Here is a 19,776-nt window from a genome sequence, read left to right as displayed (position 1 = left end):
AGTTGTTGTCGCTGGTGTAGCAGTTGTTTTCGTTGGTCCAGCAGTTGTTGTCGTTGGTTCAGCAGTTGTCGTTGTTGGTGCAGCAGTTTTTGTTGTGAGTCCTGCAGTTATTGTGTTGGGTCCAGCAGTTGTTGTTGTTGGTCCTGAAGTTGTCATTGTTGGTGCATCAGTTGTTGTTTGTGTAGCAGTTGATGTCATCGATGCAGCAGGTGTGGTTGTTGGTCCTGCAGTAGTTGTGGTGGGTGCAGCAGTTGTCGTTGGTGCAGCAGTTGTTGTCGTTGGTGCAGCAATTGTTGTGGGTCCTGCAGATGTTGTGGTGGGTGCAGCAGTTGTAGTTTTTGCAGCAGTTGTTGTCGCTGGTGTAGTAGTTGTTTTCATTGGTCCAGCAGTTGTTGTCGTTGGTTCAGCAGTTGTCGTCGTTGGTTCAGCAATTGTTGTCGTTGGTGCAGCAATTGTTGTCGTTGGTTCAGCAGTTGTTGACTTTGGTGCAGCAGTTGTTGTCCTTGGTGCATCAGTTGTTGTCGTTGGTGCAGCAGTTGTTTTTCTTGGTCCAGCAGTTGTTGTCGTTGGTTCAGCAGTTGTTGTCGTTGGTGCAGCAGTTGTGGTTGTTGGTCCTGCAGTTGTTGTGGTTACTGCAAATGTTATGGTGGGTCCAGCAGTTGTCGTTGGTGCAGCAGTTGTTGTCGTTGGTGCAGCAATTGTTGTGGGTCCTGCAGATGTTGTGGTGGGTACAGCAGTTGTTGTTGGTGCAGCAGTTGTTGTCGCTGGTGTAGTAGTTGTTTTCGTTGGTCCTGCAGTTGTTGTCGTTGGTTCAGAAGTTGTCGTTGTTGGTGCAGCAGTTTTTGTTGTGAGTCCTGCAGTTATTGTGTTGGGTCCAGCAGTTGTTGTTGTTGGTCCTGAAGTTGTCATTGTTGGTGCATCAGTTGTTGTTTGTGTAGCAGTTGTTGTCATCGGTGCAGCAGGTGTGGTTGTTGGTCCTGCAGTAGTTGTGGTGGGTGCAGCAGTTGTCGTTGGTGCAGCAGTTGTTGTCGTTGGTGCAGCAATTGTTGTGGGTCCTGCAGATGTTGTGGTGGGTGCAGCAGTTGTCGTTGGTGCAGCAGTTGTTGTGGCTGGTGTAGTAGTTGTTTTCGTTGGTCCAGCAGTTGTTGTCGTTGGTTCAGCAGTTGTCGTCGTTGGTTCAGCAATTGTTGTCGTTGGTGCAGCAATTGTTGTCGTTGGTGCAGCAGTTGTTTTCGTTGGTGCAGCAGTTGTTGTCGTTGGTGTAGCAGTTGTTGTCGTTAGTGCAGCAGTTGTTGTTGTGGGTCCTGCAGTTATTGTGGTGGGTCCAGCAATTGTTGTTGTTGGTCCTGAAGCTGTCGTTTTTGGTGCAGCTGTTGTTGTTCGTGTAGCAGTTGTTGTCATTAGTGCAGCAATTGTGGTGGCTACAGCAGTTGTCGTTGGTGCAGCAGCTGTTGTCGTTGGTGCAGCAGTTGTTGTCGTTGGTGCAGCAGTTGTTTTCGTTGGTCCAGCAGTTGTTGTAGTGAGTCCAGCAGTTGTTGTCGTTGGTTCAGCAGTTGTCGTCGTTGGTGCAACAGTTGTCGTTGGTGCAGCAGTTGTTGTCGTTGGTTCAGCAGTTGTCGTCGTTGGTGCAGCAGTTTTTGTTGTGAGTCCTGCAGTTATTGTGTTGGGTCCTGCAGTTGTTGTTGTTGGTCCTGAAGTTGTCATTGTTGGTGCATCAGTTGTTGTTTGTGTAGCAGTTGTTGTCATTGGTGCAGCAGGTGTGGTTGTTGGTCCTGCAGTAGTTGTTGTGGGTGCAGCAGTTGTCGTCGGTGCAGCAGTTGTTGTCGTTGGTGCAGCAATTGTTGTGGGTCCTGCAGATGTTGTGGTGGGTGCAGCAGTTGTCGTTGGTGCAGCAGTTGTTGTCGCTGGTGTAGTAGTTGTTTTCGTTGGTCCAGCAGTTGTTGTCGTTGGTTCAGCAGTTGTCGTCGTTGGTTCAGCAATTGTTGTCGTTGGTGCAGCAAATGTTGTCGTTGGCACAGCAATTGTCATTGTCGGTGCGGCAACTGTCGTTGTTGGTGCAGCAGTTGTTGTCGTTGGTGCAGCAGTTGCTGTTGTTGCTGCAGCAGTTGTTGTTGGATCAGCAGTTGTCGTTGTTGGTGCAGCAGTTGTTGTTGTTGGTGCAGCAGTTGTCGTTGTTGGTGCAGCAGTTTTTGTCGTTGGTTCAGCAGTTGTCGTCGTTGGTGCAACAGTTGTCGTTGGTGCAGCAGTTGTTGTCGTTGGTGCAGCAGTTGTGGTGGTTGGTTCAGCAGTTGTCGTTGTTGCTGCAGCAGTTGTTGACTCTGGTGCAGCAGTTGTTGTCCTTGGTGCATCAGTTGTTGTCGTTGGTGCAGCAGTTGTTTTTGTTGGTCCAGCAGTTGTTGTCGTTGGTTCAGCAGTTGTTGTCGTTGGTGCATTAGTTGTTGTCATTGGTGTAGCAGTTGTGGTTGTTGGTCCTGCAATAGTTGTGGTGGGTGCAGCAGTTGACCTTGGTGCATCAGTTTTTGTCATTGGTGCAGCAGTTGTGGTTGTTGGTCCTGCAGTTGTTGTGGTTACTGCAAATGTTATGGTGGGTCCAGCAGTTGTCGTTGGTGCAGCAGTTGTTGTCGTTGGTGCAGCAATTGTTGTGGGTCCTGCAGATGTTGTGGTGGGTACAGCAGTTGTTGTTGGTGCATCAGTTGTTGTCGCTGGTGTAGCAGTTGTTTTCGTTGGTCCAGCAGTTGTTGTCGTTGGTTCAGCAGTTGTCGTTGTTGGTGCAGCAGTTTTTGTTGTGAGTCCTGCAGTTATTGTGTTGGGTCCAGCAGTTGTTGTTGTTGGTCCTGAAGTTGTCATTGTTGGTGCATCAGTTGTTGTTTGTGTAGCAGTTGATGTCATCGATGCAGCAGGTGTGGTTGTTGGTCCTGCAGTAGTTGTGGTGGGTGCAGCAGTTGTCGTTGGTGCAGCAGTTGTTGTCGTTGGTGCAGCAATTGTTGTGGGTCCTGCAGATGTTGTGGTGGGTGCAGCAGTTGTAGTTTTTGCAGCAGTTGTTGTCGCTGGTGTAGTAGTTGTTTTCATTGGTCCAGCAGTTGTTGTCGTTGGTTCAGCAGTTGTCGTCGTTGGTTCAGCAATTGTTGTCGTTGGTGCAGCAATTGTTGTCGTTGGTTCAGCAGTTGTTGACTTTGGTGCAGCAGTTGTTGTCCTTGGTGCATCAGTTGTTGTCGTTGGTGCAGCAGTTGTTTTTCTTGGTCCAGCAGTTGTTGTCGTTGGTTCAGCAGTTGTTGTCGTTGGTGCAGCAGTTGTGGTTGTTGGTCCTGCAGTTGTTGTGGTTACTGCAAATGTTATGGTGGGTCCAGCAGTTGTCGTTGGTGCAGCAGTTGTTGTCGTTGGTGCAGCAATTGTTGTGGGTCCTGCAGATGTTGTGGTGGGTACAGCAGTTGTTGTTGGTGCAGCAGTTGTTGTCGCTGGTGTAGTAGTTGTTTTCGTTGGTCCTGCAGTTGTTGTCGTTGGTTCAGAAGTTGTCGTTGTTGGTGCAGCAGTTTTTGTTGTGAGTCCTGCAGTTATTGTGTTGGGTCCAGCAGTTGTTGTTGTTGGTCCTGAAGTTGTCATTGTTGGTGCATCAGTTGTTGTTTGTGTAGCAGTTGTTGTCATCGGTGCAGCAGGTGTGGTTGTTGGTCCTGCAGTAGTTGTGGTGGGTGCAGCAGTTGTCGTTGGTGCAGCAGTTGTTGTCGTTGGTGCAGCAATTGTTGTGGGTCCTGCAGATGTTGTGGTGGGTGCAGCAGTTGTCGTTGGTGCAGCAGTTGTTGTGGCTGGTGTAGTAGTTGTTTTCGTTGGTCCAGCAGTTGTTGTCGTTGGTTCAGCAGTTGTCGTCGTTGGTTCAGCAATTGTTGTCGTTGGTGCAGCAATTGTTGTCGTTGGTGCAGCAGTTGTTTTCGTTGGTGCAGCAGTTGTTGTCGTTGGTGTAGCAGTTGTTGTCGTTAGTGCAGCAGTTGTTGTTGTGGGTCCTGCAGTTATTGTGGTGGGTCCAGCAATTGTTGTTGTTGGTCCTGAAGCTGTCGTTTTTGGTGCAGCTGTTGTTGTTCGTGTAGCAGTTGTTGTCATTAGTGCAGCAATTGTGGTGGCTACAGCAGTTGTCGTTGGTGCAGCAGCTGTTGTCGTTGGTGCAGCAGTTGTTGTCGTTGGTGCAGCAGTTGTTTTCGTTGGTCCAGCAGTTGTTGTAGTGAGTCCAGCAGTTGTTGTCGTTGGTTCAGCAGTTGTCGTCGTTGGTGCAACAGTTGTCGTTGGTGCAGCAGTTGTTGTCGTTGGTTCAGCAGTTGTCGTCGTTGGTGCAGCAGTTTTTGTTGTGAGTCCTGCAGTTATTGTGTTGGGTCCTGCAGTTGTTGTTGTTGGTCCTGAAGTTGTCATTGTTGGTGCATCAGTTGTTGTTTGTGTAGCAGTTGTTGTCATTGGTGCAGCAGGTGTGGTTGTTGGTCCTGCAGTAGTTGTTGTGGGTGCAGCAGTTGTCGTCGGTGCAGCAGTTGTTGTCGTTGGTGCAGCAATTGTTGTGGGTCCTGCAGATGTTGTGGTGGGTGCAGCAGTTGTCGTTGGTGCAGCAGTTGTTGTCGCTGGTGTAGTAGTTGTTTTCGTTGGTCCAGCAGTTGTTGTCGTTGGTTCAGCAGTTGTCGTCGTTGGTTCAGCAATTGTTGTCGTTGGTGCAGCAAATGTTGTCGTTGGCACAGCAATTGTCATTGTCGGTGCGGCAACTGTCGTTGTTGGTGCAGCAGTTGTTGTCGTTGGTGCAGCAGTTGCTGTTGTTGCTGCAGCAGTTGTTGTTGGATCAGCAGTTGTCGTTGTTGGTGCAGCAGTTGTTGTTGTTGGTGCAGCAGTTGTCGTTGTTGGTGCAGCAGTTTTTGTCGTTGGTTCAGCAGTTGTCGTCGTTGGTGCAACAGTTGTCGTTGGTGCAGCAGTTGTTGTCGTTGGTGCAGCAGTTGTGGTGGTTGGTTCAGCAGTTGTCGTTGTTGCTGCAGCAGTTGTTGACTCTGGTGCAGCAGTTGTTGTCCTTGGTGCATCAGTTGTTGTCGTTGGTGCAGCAGTTGTTTTTGTTGGTCCAGCAGTTGTTGTCGTTGGTTCAGCAGTTGTTGTCGTTGGTGCATTAGTTGTTGTCATTGGTGTAGCAGTTGTGGTTGTTGGTCCTGCAATAGTTGTGGTGGGTGCAGCAGTTGACCTTGGTGCATCAGTTTTTGTCATTGGTGCAGCAGTTGTGGTTGTTGGTCCTGCAGTTGTTGTGGTTACTGCAAATGTTATGGTGGGTCCAGCAGTTGTCGTTGGTGCAGCAGTTGTTGTCGTTGGTGCAGCAATTGTTGTGGGTCCTGCAGATGTTGTGGTGGGTACAGCAGTTGTTGTTGGTGCATCAGTTGTTGTCGCTGGTGTAGCAGTTGTTTTCGTTGGTCCAGCAGTTGTTGTCGTTGGTTCAGCAGTTGTCGTTGTTGGTGCAGCAGTTTTTGTTGTGAGTCCTGCAGTTATTGTGTTGGGTCCAGCAGTTGTTGTTGTTGGTCCTGAAGTTGTCATTGTTGGTGCATCAGTTGTTGTTTGTGTAGCAGTTGATGTCATCGATGCAGCAGGTGTGGTTGTTGGTCCTGCAGTAGTTGTGGTGGGTGCAGCAGTTGTCGTTGGTGCAGCAGTTGTTGTCGTTGGTGCAGCAATTGTTGTGGGTCCTGCAGATGTTGTGGTGGGTGCAGCAGTTGTAGTTTTTGCAGCAGTTGTTGTCGCTGGTGTAGTAGTTGTTTTCATTGGTCCAGCAGTTGTTGTCGTTGGTTCAGCAGTTGTCGTCGTTGGTTCAGCAATTGTTGTCGTTGGTGCAGCAATTGTTGTCGTTGGTTCAGCAGTTGTTGACTTTGGTGCAGCAGTTGTTGTCCTTGGTGCATCAGTTGTTGTCGTTGGTGCAGCAGTTGTTTTTCTTGGTCCAGCAGTTGTTGTCGTTGGTTCAGCAGTTGTTGTCGTTGGTGCAGCAGTTGTGGTTGTTGGTCCTGCAGTTGTTGTGGTTACTGCAAATGTTATGGTGGGTCCAGCAGTTGTCGTTGGTGCAGCAGTTGTTGTCGTTGGTGCAGCAATTGTTGTGGGTCCTGCAGATGTTGTGGTGGGTACAGCAGTTGTTGTTGGTGCAGCAGTTGTTGTCGCTGGTGTAGTAGTTGTTTTCGTTGGTCCTGCAGTTGTTGTCGTTGGTTCAGAAGTTGTCGTTGTTGGTGCAGCAGTTTTTGTTGTGAGTCCTGCAGTTATTGTGTTGGGTCCAGCAGTTGTTGTTGTTGGTCCTGAAGTTGTCATTGTTGGTGCATCAGTTGTTGTTTGTGTAGCAGTTGTTGTCATCGGTGCAGCAGGTGTGGTTGTTGGTCCTGCAGTAGTTGTGGTGGGTGCAGCAGTTGTCGTTGGTGCAGCAGTTGTTGTCGTTGGTGCAGCAATTGTTGTGGGTCCTGCAGATGTTGTGGTGGGTGCAGCAGTTGTCGTTGGTGCAGCAGTTGTTGTGGCTGGTGTAGTAGTTGTTTTCGTTGGTCCAGCAGTTGTTGTCGTTGGTTCAGCAGTTGTCGTCGTTGGTTCAGCAATTGTTGTCGTTGGTGCAGCAATTGTTGTCGTTGGTACAGCAGTTGTCATTGTCGGTGCGGCAATTGTCGTTGTTGGTGCAGCAGTTGTTGACGTTGGTGCAGCAGTTGTTTTCGTTGATCCAGCAGTTGTCGTTGGTACAGCATTTGTTGTCGTTGGTGCAGCAGTAGTTGTGGGCCCTGCAGATGTTGTGGTGGATCCAGCAGTTGTGATGGTTGGACCTGCAGTTGTCGTTGTTACTGCAGCAGTTGTTGTCGTTGGTGCAGCAGTTGTTTTCGTTGGTGCAGCAGTTGTTGTCGTTGGTGTAGCAGTTGTTGTCGTTAGTGCAGCAGTTGTTGTTGTGGGTCCTGCAGTTATTGTGGTGGGTCCAGCAATTGTCGTTGTTGGTCCTGAAGCTGTCGTTTTTGGTGCAGCTGTTGTTGTTCGTGTAGCAGTTGTTGTCATTAGTGCAGCAATTGTGGTGGGTACAGCAGTTGTCGTTGGTGCAGCAGCTGTTGTCGTTGGTGCATCAGTTGTTGTCGTTGGTGCAGCAGTTGTTTTCGTTGGTCCAGCAGTTGTTGTAGTGAGTCCAGCAGTTGTTGTCGTTGGTTCAGCAGTTGTCGTCATTGGTGCAACAGTTGTCGTTGGTGCAGCAGTTGTTGTCGTTGGTGCAGCAGTTGTTGTGGGTCCTGCAGATGTTGTGGTGGGTCCAGGAGTTGTCCTTGGTGCAGCAGTTGTTGTCGCTGGTGTAGTAGTTGTTTTCGTTGGTCCAGCAGTTGTTGTCGTTGGTTCAGCAGTTGTCGTCGTTGGTTCAGCAATTGTTGTCGTTGGTGCAGCAATTGTTGTCGTTGGTACAGCAGTTGTCATTGTCGGTGCGGCAACTGTCGTTGTTGGTGCAGCAGTTGTTGTCGTTGGTGCAGCAGTTGTTTTCGTTGGTCCAGCAGTTGTCGTTGGTACAGCAGTTGTTGTCGTTGGTGCAGCAGTAGTTGTGGGCCCTGCAGATGTTGTGGTGGATCCAGCAGTTGTGATGGTTGGACCTGCAGTTGTCGTTGTTGCTGCAGCAGTTGTTGTCATTGGTGCAGCAGTTGTTTTCGTTGGTGCAGCAGTTGTTTTCGTTGGTCCAGCAGTTGTTGTAGTGAGTCCAGCAGTTGTTGTCGTTGGTTCAGCAGTTGTCGTCGTTGGTGCAACAGTTGTCGTTGCTGCAGCAGTTGTTGTCGTTGGTGCAGCAGTTGTTGTGGGTCCTGCAGATGTTGTGGTGGGTCCAGGAGTTGTGGTGGTTGGTTCTGCAGTTGTCGTTGTTGCTGCAGCAGTTGTTGACTTTGGTGCAGCAGTTGTTGTCCTTGGTGCATCAGTTGTTGTCGTTGGTGCAGCAGTTGTTTTTGTTGGTCCAGCAGTTGTTGTCGTTGGTTCAGCAGTTGTTGACGTTGGTGCATCAGTTGTTGTCATTGGTGCAGCAGTTGTGGTTGTTGGTCCTGCAGGTGTGGTTGTTGGTCCTGCAGTAGTTGTTGTGGGTGCAGCAGTTGTCGTTGGTGCAGCAGTTGTTGTCATTGGCGCAGCAATTGTTGTGGGTCCTGCAGATGTTGTGGTGGGTGCAGCATTTGTCGTTGGTGCAGCGGTTGTTGTCGTTGGTGCAGCAGTTGTTGTGAGTCCTGCAGATGTTGTGGTGGGTCCAGGAGTTGTCGTTGGTGCAGCAGTTGTTGTCGCTGGTGTAGTAGTTGTTTTCGTTGGTCCAGCAGTTGTTGTCGTTGGTTCAGCAGTTGTCGTCGTTGGTTCAGCAATTGTTGTCGTTGGTGCAGCAATTGTTGTCGTTGGTACAGCAGTTGTCATTGTCGGTGCGGCAACTGTCGTTGTTGGTGCAGCAGTTGTTGTCGTTGGTGCAGTAGTTGTTTTCGTTGGTCCAGCAGTTGTCGTTGGTACAGCAGTTGTTGTCGTTGGTGCAGCAGTAGTTGTGGGCCCTGCAGATGTTGTGGTGGATCCAGCAGTTGTGATGGTTGGACCTGCAGTTGTCGTTGCTGCAGCAGTTGTTGTCATTGGTGCAACAGTTGTTTTCGTTGGTGCAGCAGTTGTTGTCGTTGGTGTAGCAGTTGTTGTCGTTAGTGCAGCAGTTGTTGTTGTGGGTCCTGCAGTTATTGTGATGGGTCCAGCAATTGTTGTTGTTGGTCCTGAAGCTGTCGTTTTTGGTGCAGCTGTTGTTGTTCGTGTAGCAGTTGTTGTCATTAGTGCAGCAATTGTGGTGGCTACAGCAGTTGTCGTTGGTGCAGCAGCTGTTGTCGTTGGTGCAGCAGTTGTTGTCGTTGGTGCAGCAGTTGTTTTCGTTGGTCCAGCAGTTGTTGTAGTGAGTCCAGCAGTTGTTGTCGTTGGTTCAGCAGTTGTCGTCGTTGGTGCAACAGTTGTCGTTGGTGCAGCAGTTGTTGTCGTTGGTTCAGCAGTTGTCGTCGTTGGTGCAGCAGTTTTTGTTGTGAGTCCTGCAGTTATTGTGTTGGGTCCTGCAGTTGTTGTTGTTGGTCCTGAAGTTGTCATTGTTGGTGCATCAGTTGTTGTTTGTGTAGCAGTTGTTGTCATTGGTGCAGCAGGTGTGGTTGTTGGTCCTGCAGTAGTTGTTGTGGGTGCAGCAGTTGTCGTCGGTGCAGCAGTTGTTGTCGTTGGTGCAGCAATTGTTGTGGGTCCTGCAGATGTTGTGGTGGGTGCAGCAGTTGTCGTTGGTGCAGCAGTTGTTGTCGCTGGTGTAGTAGTTGTTTTCGTTGGTCCAGCAGTTGTTGTCGTTGGTTCAGCAGTTGTCGTCGTTGGTTCAGCAATTGTTGTCGTTGGTGCAGCAAATGTTGTCGTTGGCACAGCAATTGTCATTGTCGGTGCGGCAACTGTCGTTGTTGGTGCAGCAGTTGTTGTCGTTGGTGCAGCAGTTGCTGTTGTTGCTGCAGCAGTTGTTGTTGGAGCAGCAGTTGTCGTTGTTGGTGCAGCAGTTGTTGTTGTTGGTGCAGCAGTTGTCGTTGTTGGTGCAGCAGTTTTTGTCGTTGGTTCAGCAGTTGTCGTCGTTGGTGCAACAGTTGTCGTTGGTGCAGCAGTTGTTGTCGTTGGTGCAGCAGTTGTGGTGGTTGGTTCAGCAGTTGTCGTTGTTGCTGCAGCAGTTGTTGACTCTGGTGCAGCAGTTGTTGTCCTTGGTGCATCAGTTGTTGTCGTTGGTGCAGCAGTTGTTTTTGTTGGTCCAGCAGTTGTTGTCGTTGGTTCAGCAGTTGTTGTCGTTGGTGCATTAGTTGTTGTCATTGGTGTAGCAGTTGTGGTTGTTGGTCCTGCAATAGTTGTGGTGGGTGCAGCAGTTGACCTTGGTGCATCAGTTTTTGTCATTGGTGCAGCAGTTGTGGTTGTTGGTCCTGCAGTTGTTGTGGTTACTGCAAATGTTATGGTGGGTCCAGCAGTTGTCGTTGGTGCAGCAGTTGTTGTCGTTGGTGCAGCAATTGTTGTGGGTCCTGCAGATGTTGTGGTGGGTACAGCAGTTGTTGTTGGTGCATCAGTTGTTGTCGCTGGTGTAGCAGTTGTTTTCGTTGGTCCAGCAGTTGTTGTCGTTGGTTCAGCAGTTGTCGTTGTTGGTGCAGCAGTTTTTGTTGTGAGTCCTGCAGTTATTGTGTTGGGTCCAGCAGTTGTTGTTGTTGGTCCTGAAGTTGTCATTGTTGGTGCATCAGTTGTTGTTTGTGTAGCAGTTGATGTCATCGATGCAGCAGGTGTGGTTGTTGGTCCTGCAGTAGTTGTGGTGGGTGCAGCAGTTGTCGTTGGTGCAGCAGTTGTTGTCGTTGGTGCAGCAATTGTTGTGGGTCCTGCAGATGTTGTGGTGGGTGCAGCAGTTGTAGTTTTTGCAGCAGTTGTTGTCGCTGGTGTAGTAGTTGTTTTCATTGGTCCAGCAGTTGTTGTCGTTGGTTCAGCAGTTGTCGTCGTTGGTTCAGCAATTGTTGTCGTTGGTGCAGCAATTGTTGTCGTTGGTTCAGCAGTTGTTGACTTTGGTGCAGCAGTTGTTGTCCTTGGTGCATCAGTTGTTGTCGTTGGTGCAGCAGTTGTTTTTCTTGGTCCAGCAGTTGTTGTCGTTGGTTCAGCAGTTGTTGTCGTTGGTGCAGCAGTTGTGGTTGTTGGTCCTGCAGTTGTTGTGGTTACTGCAAATGTTATGGTGGGTCCAGCAGTTGTCGTTGGTGCAGCAGTTGTTGTCGTTGGTGCAGCAATTGTTGTGGGTCCTGCAGATGTTGTGGTGGGTACAGCAGTTGTTGTTGGTGCAGCAGTTGTTGTCGCTGGTGTAGTAGTTGTTTTCGTTGGTCCTGCAGTTGTTGTCGTTGGTTCAGAAGTTGTCGTTGTTGGTGCAGCAGTTTTTGTTGTGAGTCCTGCAGTTATTGTGTTGGGTCCAGCAGTTGTTGTTGTTGGTCCTGAAGTTGTCATTGTTGGTGCATCAGTTGTTCTTTGTGTAGCAGTTGTTGTCATCGGTGCAGCAGGTGTGGTTGTTGGTCCTGCAGTAGTTGTGGTGGGTGCAGCAGTTGTCGTTGGTGCAGCAGTTGTTGTCGTTGGTGCAGCAATTGTTGTGGGTCCTGCAGATGTTGTGGTGGGTGCAGCAGTTGTCGTTGGTGCAGCAGTTGTTGTCGCTGGTGTAGTAGTTGTTTTCGTTGGTCCAGCAGTTGTTGTCGTTGGTTCAGCAGTTGTCGTCGTTGGTTCAGCAATTGTTGTCGTTGGTGCAGCAATTGTTGTCGTTGGTACAGCAGTTGTCATTGTCGGTGCGGCAATTGTCGTTGTTGGTGCAGCAGTTGTTGACGTTGGTGCAGCAGTTGTTTTCGTTGATCCAGCAGTTGTCGTTGGTACAGCATTTGTTGTCGTTGGTGCAGCAGTAGTTGTGGGCCCTGCAGATGTTGTGGTGGATCCAGCAGTTGTGATGGTTGGACCTGCAGTTGTCGTTGTTACTGCAGCAGTTGTTGTCGTTGGTGCAGCAGTTGTTTTCGTTGGTGCAGCAGTTGTTGTCGTTGGTGTAGCAGTTGTTGTCGTTAGTGCAGCAGTTGTTGTTGTGGGTCCTGCAGTTATTGTGGTGGGTCCAGCAATTGTCGTTGTTGGTCCTGAAGCTGTCGTTTTTGGTGCAGCTGTTGTTGTTCGTGTAGCAGTTGTTGTCATTAGTGCAGCAATTGTGGTGGGTACAGCAGTTGTCGTTGGTGCAGCAGCTGTTGTCGTTGGTGCATCAGTTGTTGTCGTTGGTGCAGCAGTTGTTTTCGTTGGTCCAGCAGTTGTTGTAGTGAGTCCAGCAGTTGTTGTCGTTGGTTCAGCAGTTGTCGTCATTGGTGCAACAGTTGTCGTTGGTGCAGCAGTTGTTGTCGTTGGTGCAGCAGTTGTTGTGGGTCCTGCAGATGTTGTGGTGGGTCCAGGAGTTGTGATGGTTGGTTCTGCAGTTGTCGTTGTTGCTGCAGCAGTTGTTGACTTTGGTGCAGCAGTTGTTGTCCTTGGTGCATCAGTTGTTGTCGTTGGTGCAGCAGTTGTTTTTCTTGGTCCAGCAGTTGTTGTCGTTGGTTCAGCAGTTGTTGTCGTTGGTGCAGCAGTTGTGGTTGTTGGTCCTACAGTTGTTGTGGTTACTGCAAATGTTATGGTGGGTCCAGCAGTTGTCGTTGGTGCAGCAGTTGTTGTCGTTGGTGCAGCAATTGTTGTGGGTCCTGCAGATGTTGTGGTGGGTACAGCAGTTGTTGTTGGTGCAGCAGTTGTTGTCGCTGGTGTAGTAGTTGTTTTCGTTGGTCCAGCAGTTGTTGTCGTTGGTTCAGCAGTTGTCGTTGTTGGTGCAGCAGTTTTTGTTGTGAGTCCTGCAGTTATTGTGTTGGGTCCAGCAGTTGTTGTTGTTGGTCCTGAAGTTGTCATTGTTGGTGCATCAGTTGTTGTTTGTGTAGCAGTTGTTGTCATCGGTGCAGCAGGTGTGGTTGTTGGTCCTGCAGTAGTTGTGGTGGGTGCAGCAGTTGTCGTTGATGCAGCAGTTGCTGTCGCTGGTGTAGTAGTTGTTTTCGTTGGTCCAGCAGTTGTTGTCGTTGGTTCAGCAGTTGTCGTCGTTGGTTCAGCATTTGTTGTCGTTGGTGCAGCAATTGTTGTCGTTGGTACAGCAGTTGTCATTGTCGGTGCGGCAACTGTCGTTGTTGGTGCAGCAGTTGTTTTCGTTGGTCCAGCAGTTGTCGTTGGTACAGCAGTTGTTGTCGTTGGTGCAGCAGTAGTTGTGGGCCCTGCAGATGTTGTGGTGGATCCAGCAGTTGTGATGGTTGGACCTGCAGTTGTCGTTGTTACTGCAGCAGTTGTTGTCGTTGGTGCAGCAGTTGTTTTCGTTGGTGCAGCAGTTGTTGTCGTTGGTGTAGCAGTTGTTGTCGTTAGTGCAGCAGTTGTTGTTGTGGGTCCTGCAGTTATTGTGGTGGGTCCAGCAATTGTCGTTGTTGGTCCTGAAGCTGTCGTTTTTGGTGCAGCTGTTGTTGTTCGTGTAGCAGTTGTTGTCATTAGTGCATCAATTGTGGTGGGTACAGCTGTTGTCGTTGGTGCAGCAGTTGTTGTCGTTGGTGCAGCAGTTGTTTTCGTTGGTCCAACAGTTGTTGTAGTGAGTCCAGCAGTTGTTGTCGTTGGTGCAGCAGTTGTTGTGGGTCCTGCAGATGTTGTGGTGGGTCCAGGAGTTGTGGTGGTTGGTTCTGCAGTTGTCGTTGTTGCTGCAGCAGTTTTTGACTTTGGTGCAGCAGTTGTTGTCCTTGGTGCATCAGTTGTTGTCGTTGGTGCAGCAGTTGTTTTTGTTGGTCCAGCAGTTGTTGTCGTTGGTTCAGCAGTTGTTGTCGTTGGTGCAGCAACTGTTGTGGGTCCTGCAGATGTTGTGGTGGGTACAGCAGTTGTTGTTGGTGCAGCAGTTGTTGTCGCTGGTGTAGTAGTTGTTTTCGTTGGTCCTGCAGTTGTTGTCGTTGGTTCAGCAGTTGTCGTTGTTGGTGCAGCAGTTTTTGTTGTGAGTGCTGCAGTTATTGTGTTGGGTCCAGCAGTTGTTGTTGTTGGTCCTGAAGTTGTCATTGTTGGTGCATCAGTTGTTGTTTGTGTAGCAGTTGTTGTCATCGGTGCAGCAGGTGTGGTTGTTGGTCCTGCAGTAGTTGTGGTGGGTGCAGCAGTTGTCGTTGGTGCAGCAGTTGTTGTCGTTGGTGCAGCAATTGTTGTGGGTCCTGCAGATGTTGTGGTGGGTGCAGCAGTTGTCGTTGGTGCAGCAGTTGTTGTCGCTGGTGTAGTAGTTGTTTTCGTTGGTTCAGCAGTTGTCGTCGTTGGTTCAGCAATTGTTGTCGTTGGTGCAGCAATTGTTGTCGTTGGTACAGCAGTTGTCTTTGTCGGTGCGGCAACTATCGTTGTTGGTGCAGCAGTTGTTGTCGTTGGTGCAGCAGTTGTTTTCGTTGGTCCAGCAGTTGTCGTTGGTACAGCAGTTGTTGTCGTTGGTGCAGCAGTAGTTGTGGGCCCTGCAGATGTTGTGGTGGATCCAGCAGTTGTGATGGTTGGACCTGCAGTTGTCGTTGTTACTGCAGCAGTTGTTGTTGTTGGTGCAGCAGTTGTTTTCGTTGGTGCATCAGTTGTTGTTTGTGTAGCAATTGTTGTCATTGGTGCAGCAGGTGTGGTTGTTGGTCCTGCAGTTGTCGTTGTTACTGCAGCAGTTGTTGTTGTTGGTGCAGCAGTTGTTTTCGTTGGTGCAGCAGTTGTCATTGTTGGTGCATCAGTTGTTGTTTGTGTAGCAGTTGTTGTCATCGGTGCAGCAGGTGTGGTTGTTGGTCCTGCAGTAGTTGTGGTGGGTGCAGCAGTTGTCGTTGGTGCAGCAGTTGTTGTCGTTGGTGCAGCAATTGTTGTGGGTCCTGCAGATGTTGTGGTGGGTGCAGCAGTTGTCGTTGGTGCAGCAGTTGTTGTCGCTGGTGTAGTAGTTGTTTTCGTTGGTTCAGCAGTTGTCGTCGTTGGTTCAGCAATTGTTGTCGTTGGTGCAGCAATTGTTGTCGTTGGTACAGCAGTTGTCTTTGTCGGTGCGGCAACTATCGTTGTTGGTGCAGCAGTTGTTGTCGTTGGTGCAGCAGTTGTTTTCGTTGGTCCAGCAGTTGTCGTTGGTACAGCAGTTGTTGTCGTTGGTGCAGCAGTAGTTGTGGGCCCTGCAGATGTTGTGGTGGATCCAGCAGTTGTGATGGTTGGACCTGCAGTTGTCGTTGTTACTGCAGCAGTTGTTGTTGTTGGTGCAGCAGTTGTTTTCGTTGGTGCATCAGTTGTTGTTTGTGTAGCAATTGTTGTCATTGGTGCAGCAGGTGTGGTTGTTGGTCCTGCAGTTGTCGTTGTTACTGCAGCAGTTGTTGTTGTTGGTGCAGCAGTTGTTTTCGTTGGTGCAGCAGTTGTTTTCGTTGGTGCATCAGTTGTTGTTTGTGTAGCAGTTGTTGTCATTGGTGCAGCAGGTGTGGTTGTTGGTCCTGCAGTAGTTGTGGTGGGTGCAGCAGTTGTCGTTGGTGCAGCAGTTGTTGTCATTGGTGCAGCAATTGTTGTGGGTCCTGCAGATGTTGTGGTGGTTGCAGCAGTTGTCGTTGGTGCAGCACTTGTTGTCGCTGGTGTAGTAGTTGTTGTCGTTGGTCCAGCAGTTGTTGTCGTTGGTTCAGCAGTTGTCGTCATTGTTTCAACAATTGTTGTCGTTGGTACAGCAATTGTTGTCGTTGGAACAGCAGTTCTCATTGTCGGTGCGGCAACTGTCGTTGTTGGTGCAGCAGTTGTTGTCGTTGGTGCAGCAGTTGCCGTTGTTCCTGCAGCAGTTGTTGTTGGTGCAGCAGTTGTCGTTGTTGGTGCAGCAGTTGTTGTCGTTGGTGAAGCAGTTGTTGTGAGCCCTGCAGATATTGTGGTGGATCCAGCAGTTGTGGTTGTTGGTCCTGCATTTGTCGTTGCTGCAGCAGTTTTTGTCGTTGGTGCAGCAATTGTTGTCGTTGGTGCAACATTTGTTGTCGTTGGTAAAACAGTTGTGGTTGTTGGTCCTTCAGTAGTTGTAGTGGGTGCAGCAGTTGTAGTTCGTCCTGCAGTTGTTCTTGCTGCAGCATTTGTTCTCTTTGGTCCAACAGTTGTTGTTGTTGATTTAGCAATTGTTGTTGGTTTAGCAGTTGTTGTCGTTGGTGCAGCAGTTGTGGTTGTTGGTCCTGCAGTTGTCGTTGTTGCTTCAGCAGTTGATGTTGTTGGTGCAGCAGTTGTTGTCATTGGTGCAGCAGCTGTTGTCGTTGGTTCAGCAGTTGTCGTCATTGGTGCAGCAGTTGTCGTTGGTGCAGCAGTTGTTGTCGTTGGTGCAGCAGTTGCTGTGGGTCCTGCAGATGTGGTGGGTCCAGGAGTTGTGGTGGTCGGTTCTGCAGTTGTCGTTGTTGCTGCAGCAGTTGTTGTCGTTGGTGCAACATTTGTTATAGTTGGTGTAGCAGTTGTCGTTGTTGGTGTAGCAGTTGTTGTCGTTAGTGCAGCAGTTGTTGTTGTGGGTCCTGCAGTTATTGTGGTGGGTCCAGCAATTGTCGTTGTTGGTCCTGAAGCTGTCGTTTTTGGTGCAGCTGTTGTTGTTTGTGTAGCAGTTGTTGTCATTAGTGCAGCAATTGTGGTGGGTACAGCAGTTTCCGTTGGTCCAGCAGTTGTTGTAGTGAGTCCAGCAGTTGTTGTCGTTGGTGCAGCAGTTGTTGTCGTTGGTCCGGAAGTTGTTGTTGCTGCAGCAGTTGTTGTCGTTGGTGCAGCAGTTGTTGTTATTGGTTCAGCATTTGTTGTCGTTGGTGCAGCAATTGTTTTCGTTGGTGCAGCAATTGTTGTTGTTGGTGCAGCAGTTGTTGTCGTTGGTGCAGCAGTTGTTGTCGTTGGTTCAGCAGTTGTCGTCATTGGTGCAGCAGTTGTCGTTGGTGCAGCAGTTGTTGTCGTTGGTGCAGCAATTGTTGTGGGTCCTGCAGATGTTGTGGTGGTTGCAGCAGTTGTCGTTGGTGCAGCACTTGTTGTCGCTGGTGTAGTAGTTGTTGTCGTTGGTCCAGCAGTTGTTGTCGTTGGTTCAGCAGTTGTCGTCGTTGGTGCAGCAGTTGTCGTTGGTGCAGCAGTTGTTGTCGTTGGTGCAGCAATTGTTGTGGGTCCTGCAGATGTTGTGGTGGTTGCAGCAGTTGTCGTTGGTGCAGCACTTGTTGTCGCTGGTGTAGTAGTTGTTGTCGTTGGTCCAGCAATTGTTGTCGTTGGAACAGCAGTTGTCATTGTCGGTGCGGCAACTGTCGTTGTTGGTGCAGCAGTTGTTGTCGTTGGTGCAGCAGTTGTTGTGTGTCCTGCAGATGTTGTGGTGGGTCCAGGAGTTGTGGTGGTTGGTTCTGCAATTGTCGTTGTTGCCGCAGCAGTTGTTGACTTTGGTGCAGCAGTTGTTGTCCTTGGTGCATCAGTTGTTGTTGTTGGTGAAGCAGTTGTTTTTGTTGGTCCAGCAGTTGTTGTCGTTGGTTCAGCAGTTGTTGTCGTTGGTGCATCAGTTGTTGTCATTGGTGCAGCAGTTGTGGTTGTTGGTCCTGCAATAGTTGTGGTGGGTGGAGCAGTTGACCTTGGTGCATCAGTTTTTGTCATTGGTGCAGCAGTTGTGGTTGTTGGTCCTGCAGTTGTTGTGGTTACTGCAAATGTTATGGTGGGTCCAGCAGTTGTCGTTGGTGCAGCAGTTGTTGTCGCTGGTGTAGTAGTTGTTTTCGTTGATCCAGCAGTTGTTGTCGTTGGTTCAGCAGTTGTCGTTGTTGGTGCAGCAGTTTTTGTTGTGAGTCCTGCAGTTATTGTGTTGGGTCCAGCAGTTGTTGTTGTTGTTGTTGTCATTGTTGGTGCATCAGTTGTTGTTTGTGTAGCAGTTGTTGTCATTGGTGCAGCAGGTGTGGTTGTTGGTCCTGCAGTAGTTGTGGTGGGTGCAGCAGTTGTCGTTGGTGCAGCAGTTGTTGTCGTTGGTGCAGCAATTGTTGTGGGTCCTGCAGATGTTGTGGTGGTTGCAGCAGTTGTCGTTGGTGCAGCAGTTTCCGTTGGTCCAGCAGTTGTTGTAGTGAGTCCAGCAGTTGTTGTCGTTGGTGCAGCAGTTGTTGTTATTGGTTCAGCATTTGTTGTCGTTGGTGCAGCAATTGTTTTCGTTGGTGCAGCAATTGTTGTTGTTGGTGCAGCAGTTGTTGTCGTTGGTGCAGCAGTTGTTGTCGTTGGTTCAGCAGTTGTCGTCATTGGTGCAGCAGTTGTCGTTGGTGCAGCAGTTGTTGTCGTTGGTGCAGCAATTGTTGTGGGTCCTGCAGATGTTGTGGTGGTTGCAGCAGTTGTCGTTGGTGCAGCACTTGTTGTCGCTGGTATAGTAGTTGTTGTCGTTGGTCCAGCAGTTGTTGTCGTTGGTTCAGCAGTTGTCGTCGTTGTTTCAACAATTGTTGTCGTTGGTGCAGCAATTGTTGTCGTTGGAACAGCAGTTGTCATTGTCGGTGCGGCAACTGTCGTTGTTGGTGCAGCAGTTGTTGTCGTTGGTGCAGCAGTTGCCGTTGTTGCTGCAGCAGTTTTTGTTGGTGCAGCAGTTGTCGTTGTTGGTGCAGCAGTTGTTGTTGTTGGTGCAGCAGTTGTTGTGGGTCCTGCAGATGTTGTGGTGGGTCCAGGAGTTGTGGTGGTCGGTTCTGCAGTTGTTGTTGTTGCTGTAGCAATCGTTGTCGTTGGTGCAGCATTTGTTGTCGTTGGTCGACCAGTTGTCGTCGTTGGTGCAGCAGTTGTTGTTGTTGGTGGTGCAGCAGTTGTTGTCGTTGGTGCAGCAGTTGTTGTGTGTCCAGGAGTTGTGGTGGTTGGTTCTGCAATTGTCGTTGTTGCCGCAGCAGTTGTTGACTTTGGTGCAGCAGTTGTTGTCGTTGGTGAAGCAGTTGTTTTTGTTGGTCCAGCAGTTGTTGTCGTTGGTTCAGCAGTTGTTGTCGTTGGTGCATCAGTTGTTGTCATTGGTGCAGCAGTTGTGGTTGTTGGTCCTGCAATAGTTGTGGTGGGTGGAGCAGTTGACCTTGGTGCATCAGTTTTTGTCATTGGTGCAGCAGTTGTGGTTGTTGGTCCTGCAGTTGTTGTGGTTACTGCAAATGTTATGGTGGGTCCAGCAGTTGTCGTTGGTGCAGCAGTTGTTGTCGTTGTTGCAGCAATTTTTGTGGGTCCTGCAGATGTTGTGGTGGGTACAGCAGTTGTCGTTGGTGCAGCAGTTGTTGTCGCTGGTGTAGTAGTTGTTTTCGTTGATCCAGCAGTTGTTGTCGTTGGTTCAGCAGTTGTCATTGTTGGTGCAGCAGTTTTTGTTGTGAGTCCTGCAGTTATTGTTTTGGGTCCAGCAGTTGTTGTTGTTGGTCCTGAAGTTGTCATTGTTGGTGCATCAGTTGTTGTTTGTGTAGCAGTTGTTGTCATTGGTGCAGCAGGTGTGGTTATTGGTCCTGCAGTAGTTGTGGTGGGTGCAGCAGTTGTCGTTGGTGCAGCAGTTGTTGTCGTTGGTGCAGCAATTGTTGTGGGTCCTGCAGATGTTGTGGTGGGTGCAGCAGTTGTCGTTGGTGCAGCAGTTGTTGTCGCTGGTGTAGTAGTTGTTTTCGTTGGTCCAGCAGTTGTTGTCGTTGGTTCAGCAGTTGTCGTCGTTGGTTCAGCAATTGTTGTCGTTGGTGCAGCAATTGTTGTCGTTGGTACAGCAGTTGTCATTGTCGGTGCGGCAACTGTCGTTGTTCGTGCAGCAGTTGTTGTCGTTGGTGCAGCAGCTGTCGTTGTTGGTCCAGCAGTTGTTGTCGTTGGTGCATCAGTTGTTGTCATTTGTGCAGTAGTTGTGGTTGTTGGTTCAGGAGTAGTTGTGGTGGGTGCAGCAGTTGTTGATGGTGCAGCAGCAGTTGTTGTTGTTGGTCCTGCAGTTGTTGTGGTTACTGCAAATGTTATGGTGGGTCCAGCAGTTGTCGTTGGTGCAGCAGTTGTTGTCGTTGGTGCAGCAATTGTTGTGGGTCCTGCAGATGTTGTGGTGGTTACAGCAGTTGTCGTTGGTGCAGCAGTTGTTGTCGCTGGTGTAGTAGTTGTTTTCGTTGGTCCAGCAGTTGTTGTCGTTGGTTCAGCAGTTGTCGTTGTTGGTGCAGCAGTTTTTGTTGCGAGTCCTGCAGTTATTGTGTTGGGTCCAGCAGTTGTTGTTGTTGGTCCTGAAGTTGTCATTGTTGGTGCATCAGTTGTTGTTTGTGTAGCAGTTGTTGTCATTGGTGCAGCAGGTGTGGTTGTTGGTCCTGCAGTAGTTGT

The 19,776-nt window shown here is 49.5% G+C and overlaps 1 protein-coding gene across 1 annotated transcript in view; it reads right to left on the bottom strand.

Annotated features, from left to right (window-relative positions):
• The window catches only part of LOC311341101 (uncharacterized protein), a gene marked incomplete at both ends in the record, with an annotated part of 53,959 nt that extends 44,155 nt beyond the window's left edge, over positions 1 to 9,804 (bottom strand). The window contains one exon of the mRNA XM_084466005.1: positions 9,297 to 9,804. Within this exon, the coding sequence (XP_084322131.1) occupies positions 9,297 to 9,804 (508 nt within the window). The remainder of the gene's footprint in view (positions 1 to 9,296) is intronic.
• Positions 9,805 to 19,776: the final 9,972 nt, after the last annotated feature.

This window comes from Micromesistius poutassou (assembly GCF_964030765.1).
Source record: "Micromesistius poutassou genome assembly, chromosome: 3".
NCBI classification, from domain to species: Eukaryota; Metazoa; Chordata; class Actinopteri; order Gadiformes; family Gadidae; genus Micromesistius; species Micromesistius poutassou.
Note: the sequence above shows the minus strand (reverse complement) of the source record. Positions and strands in the feature narration are given on the sequence as shown.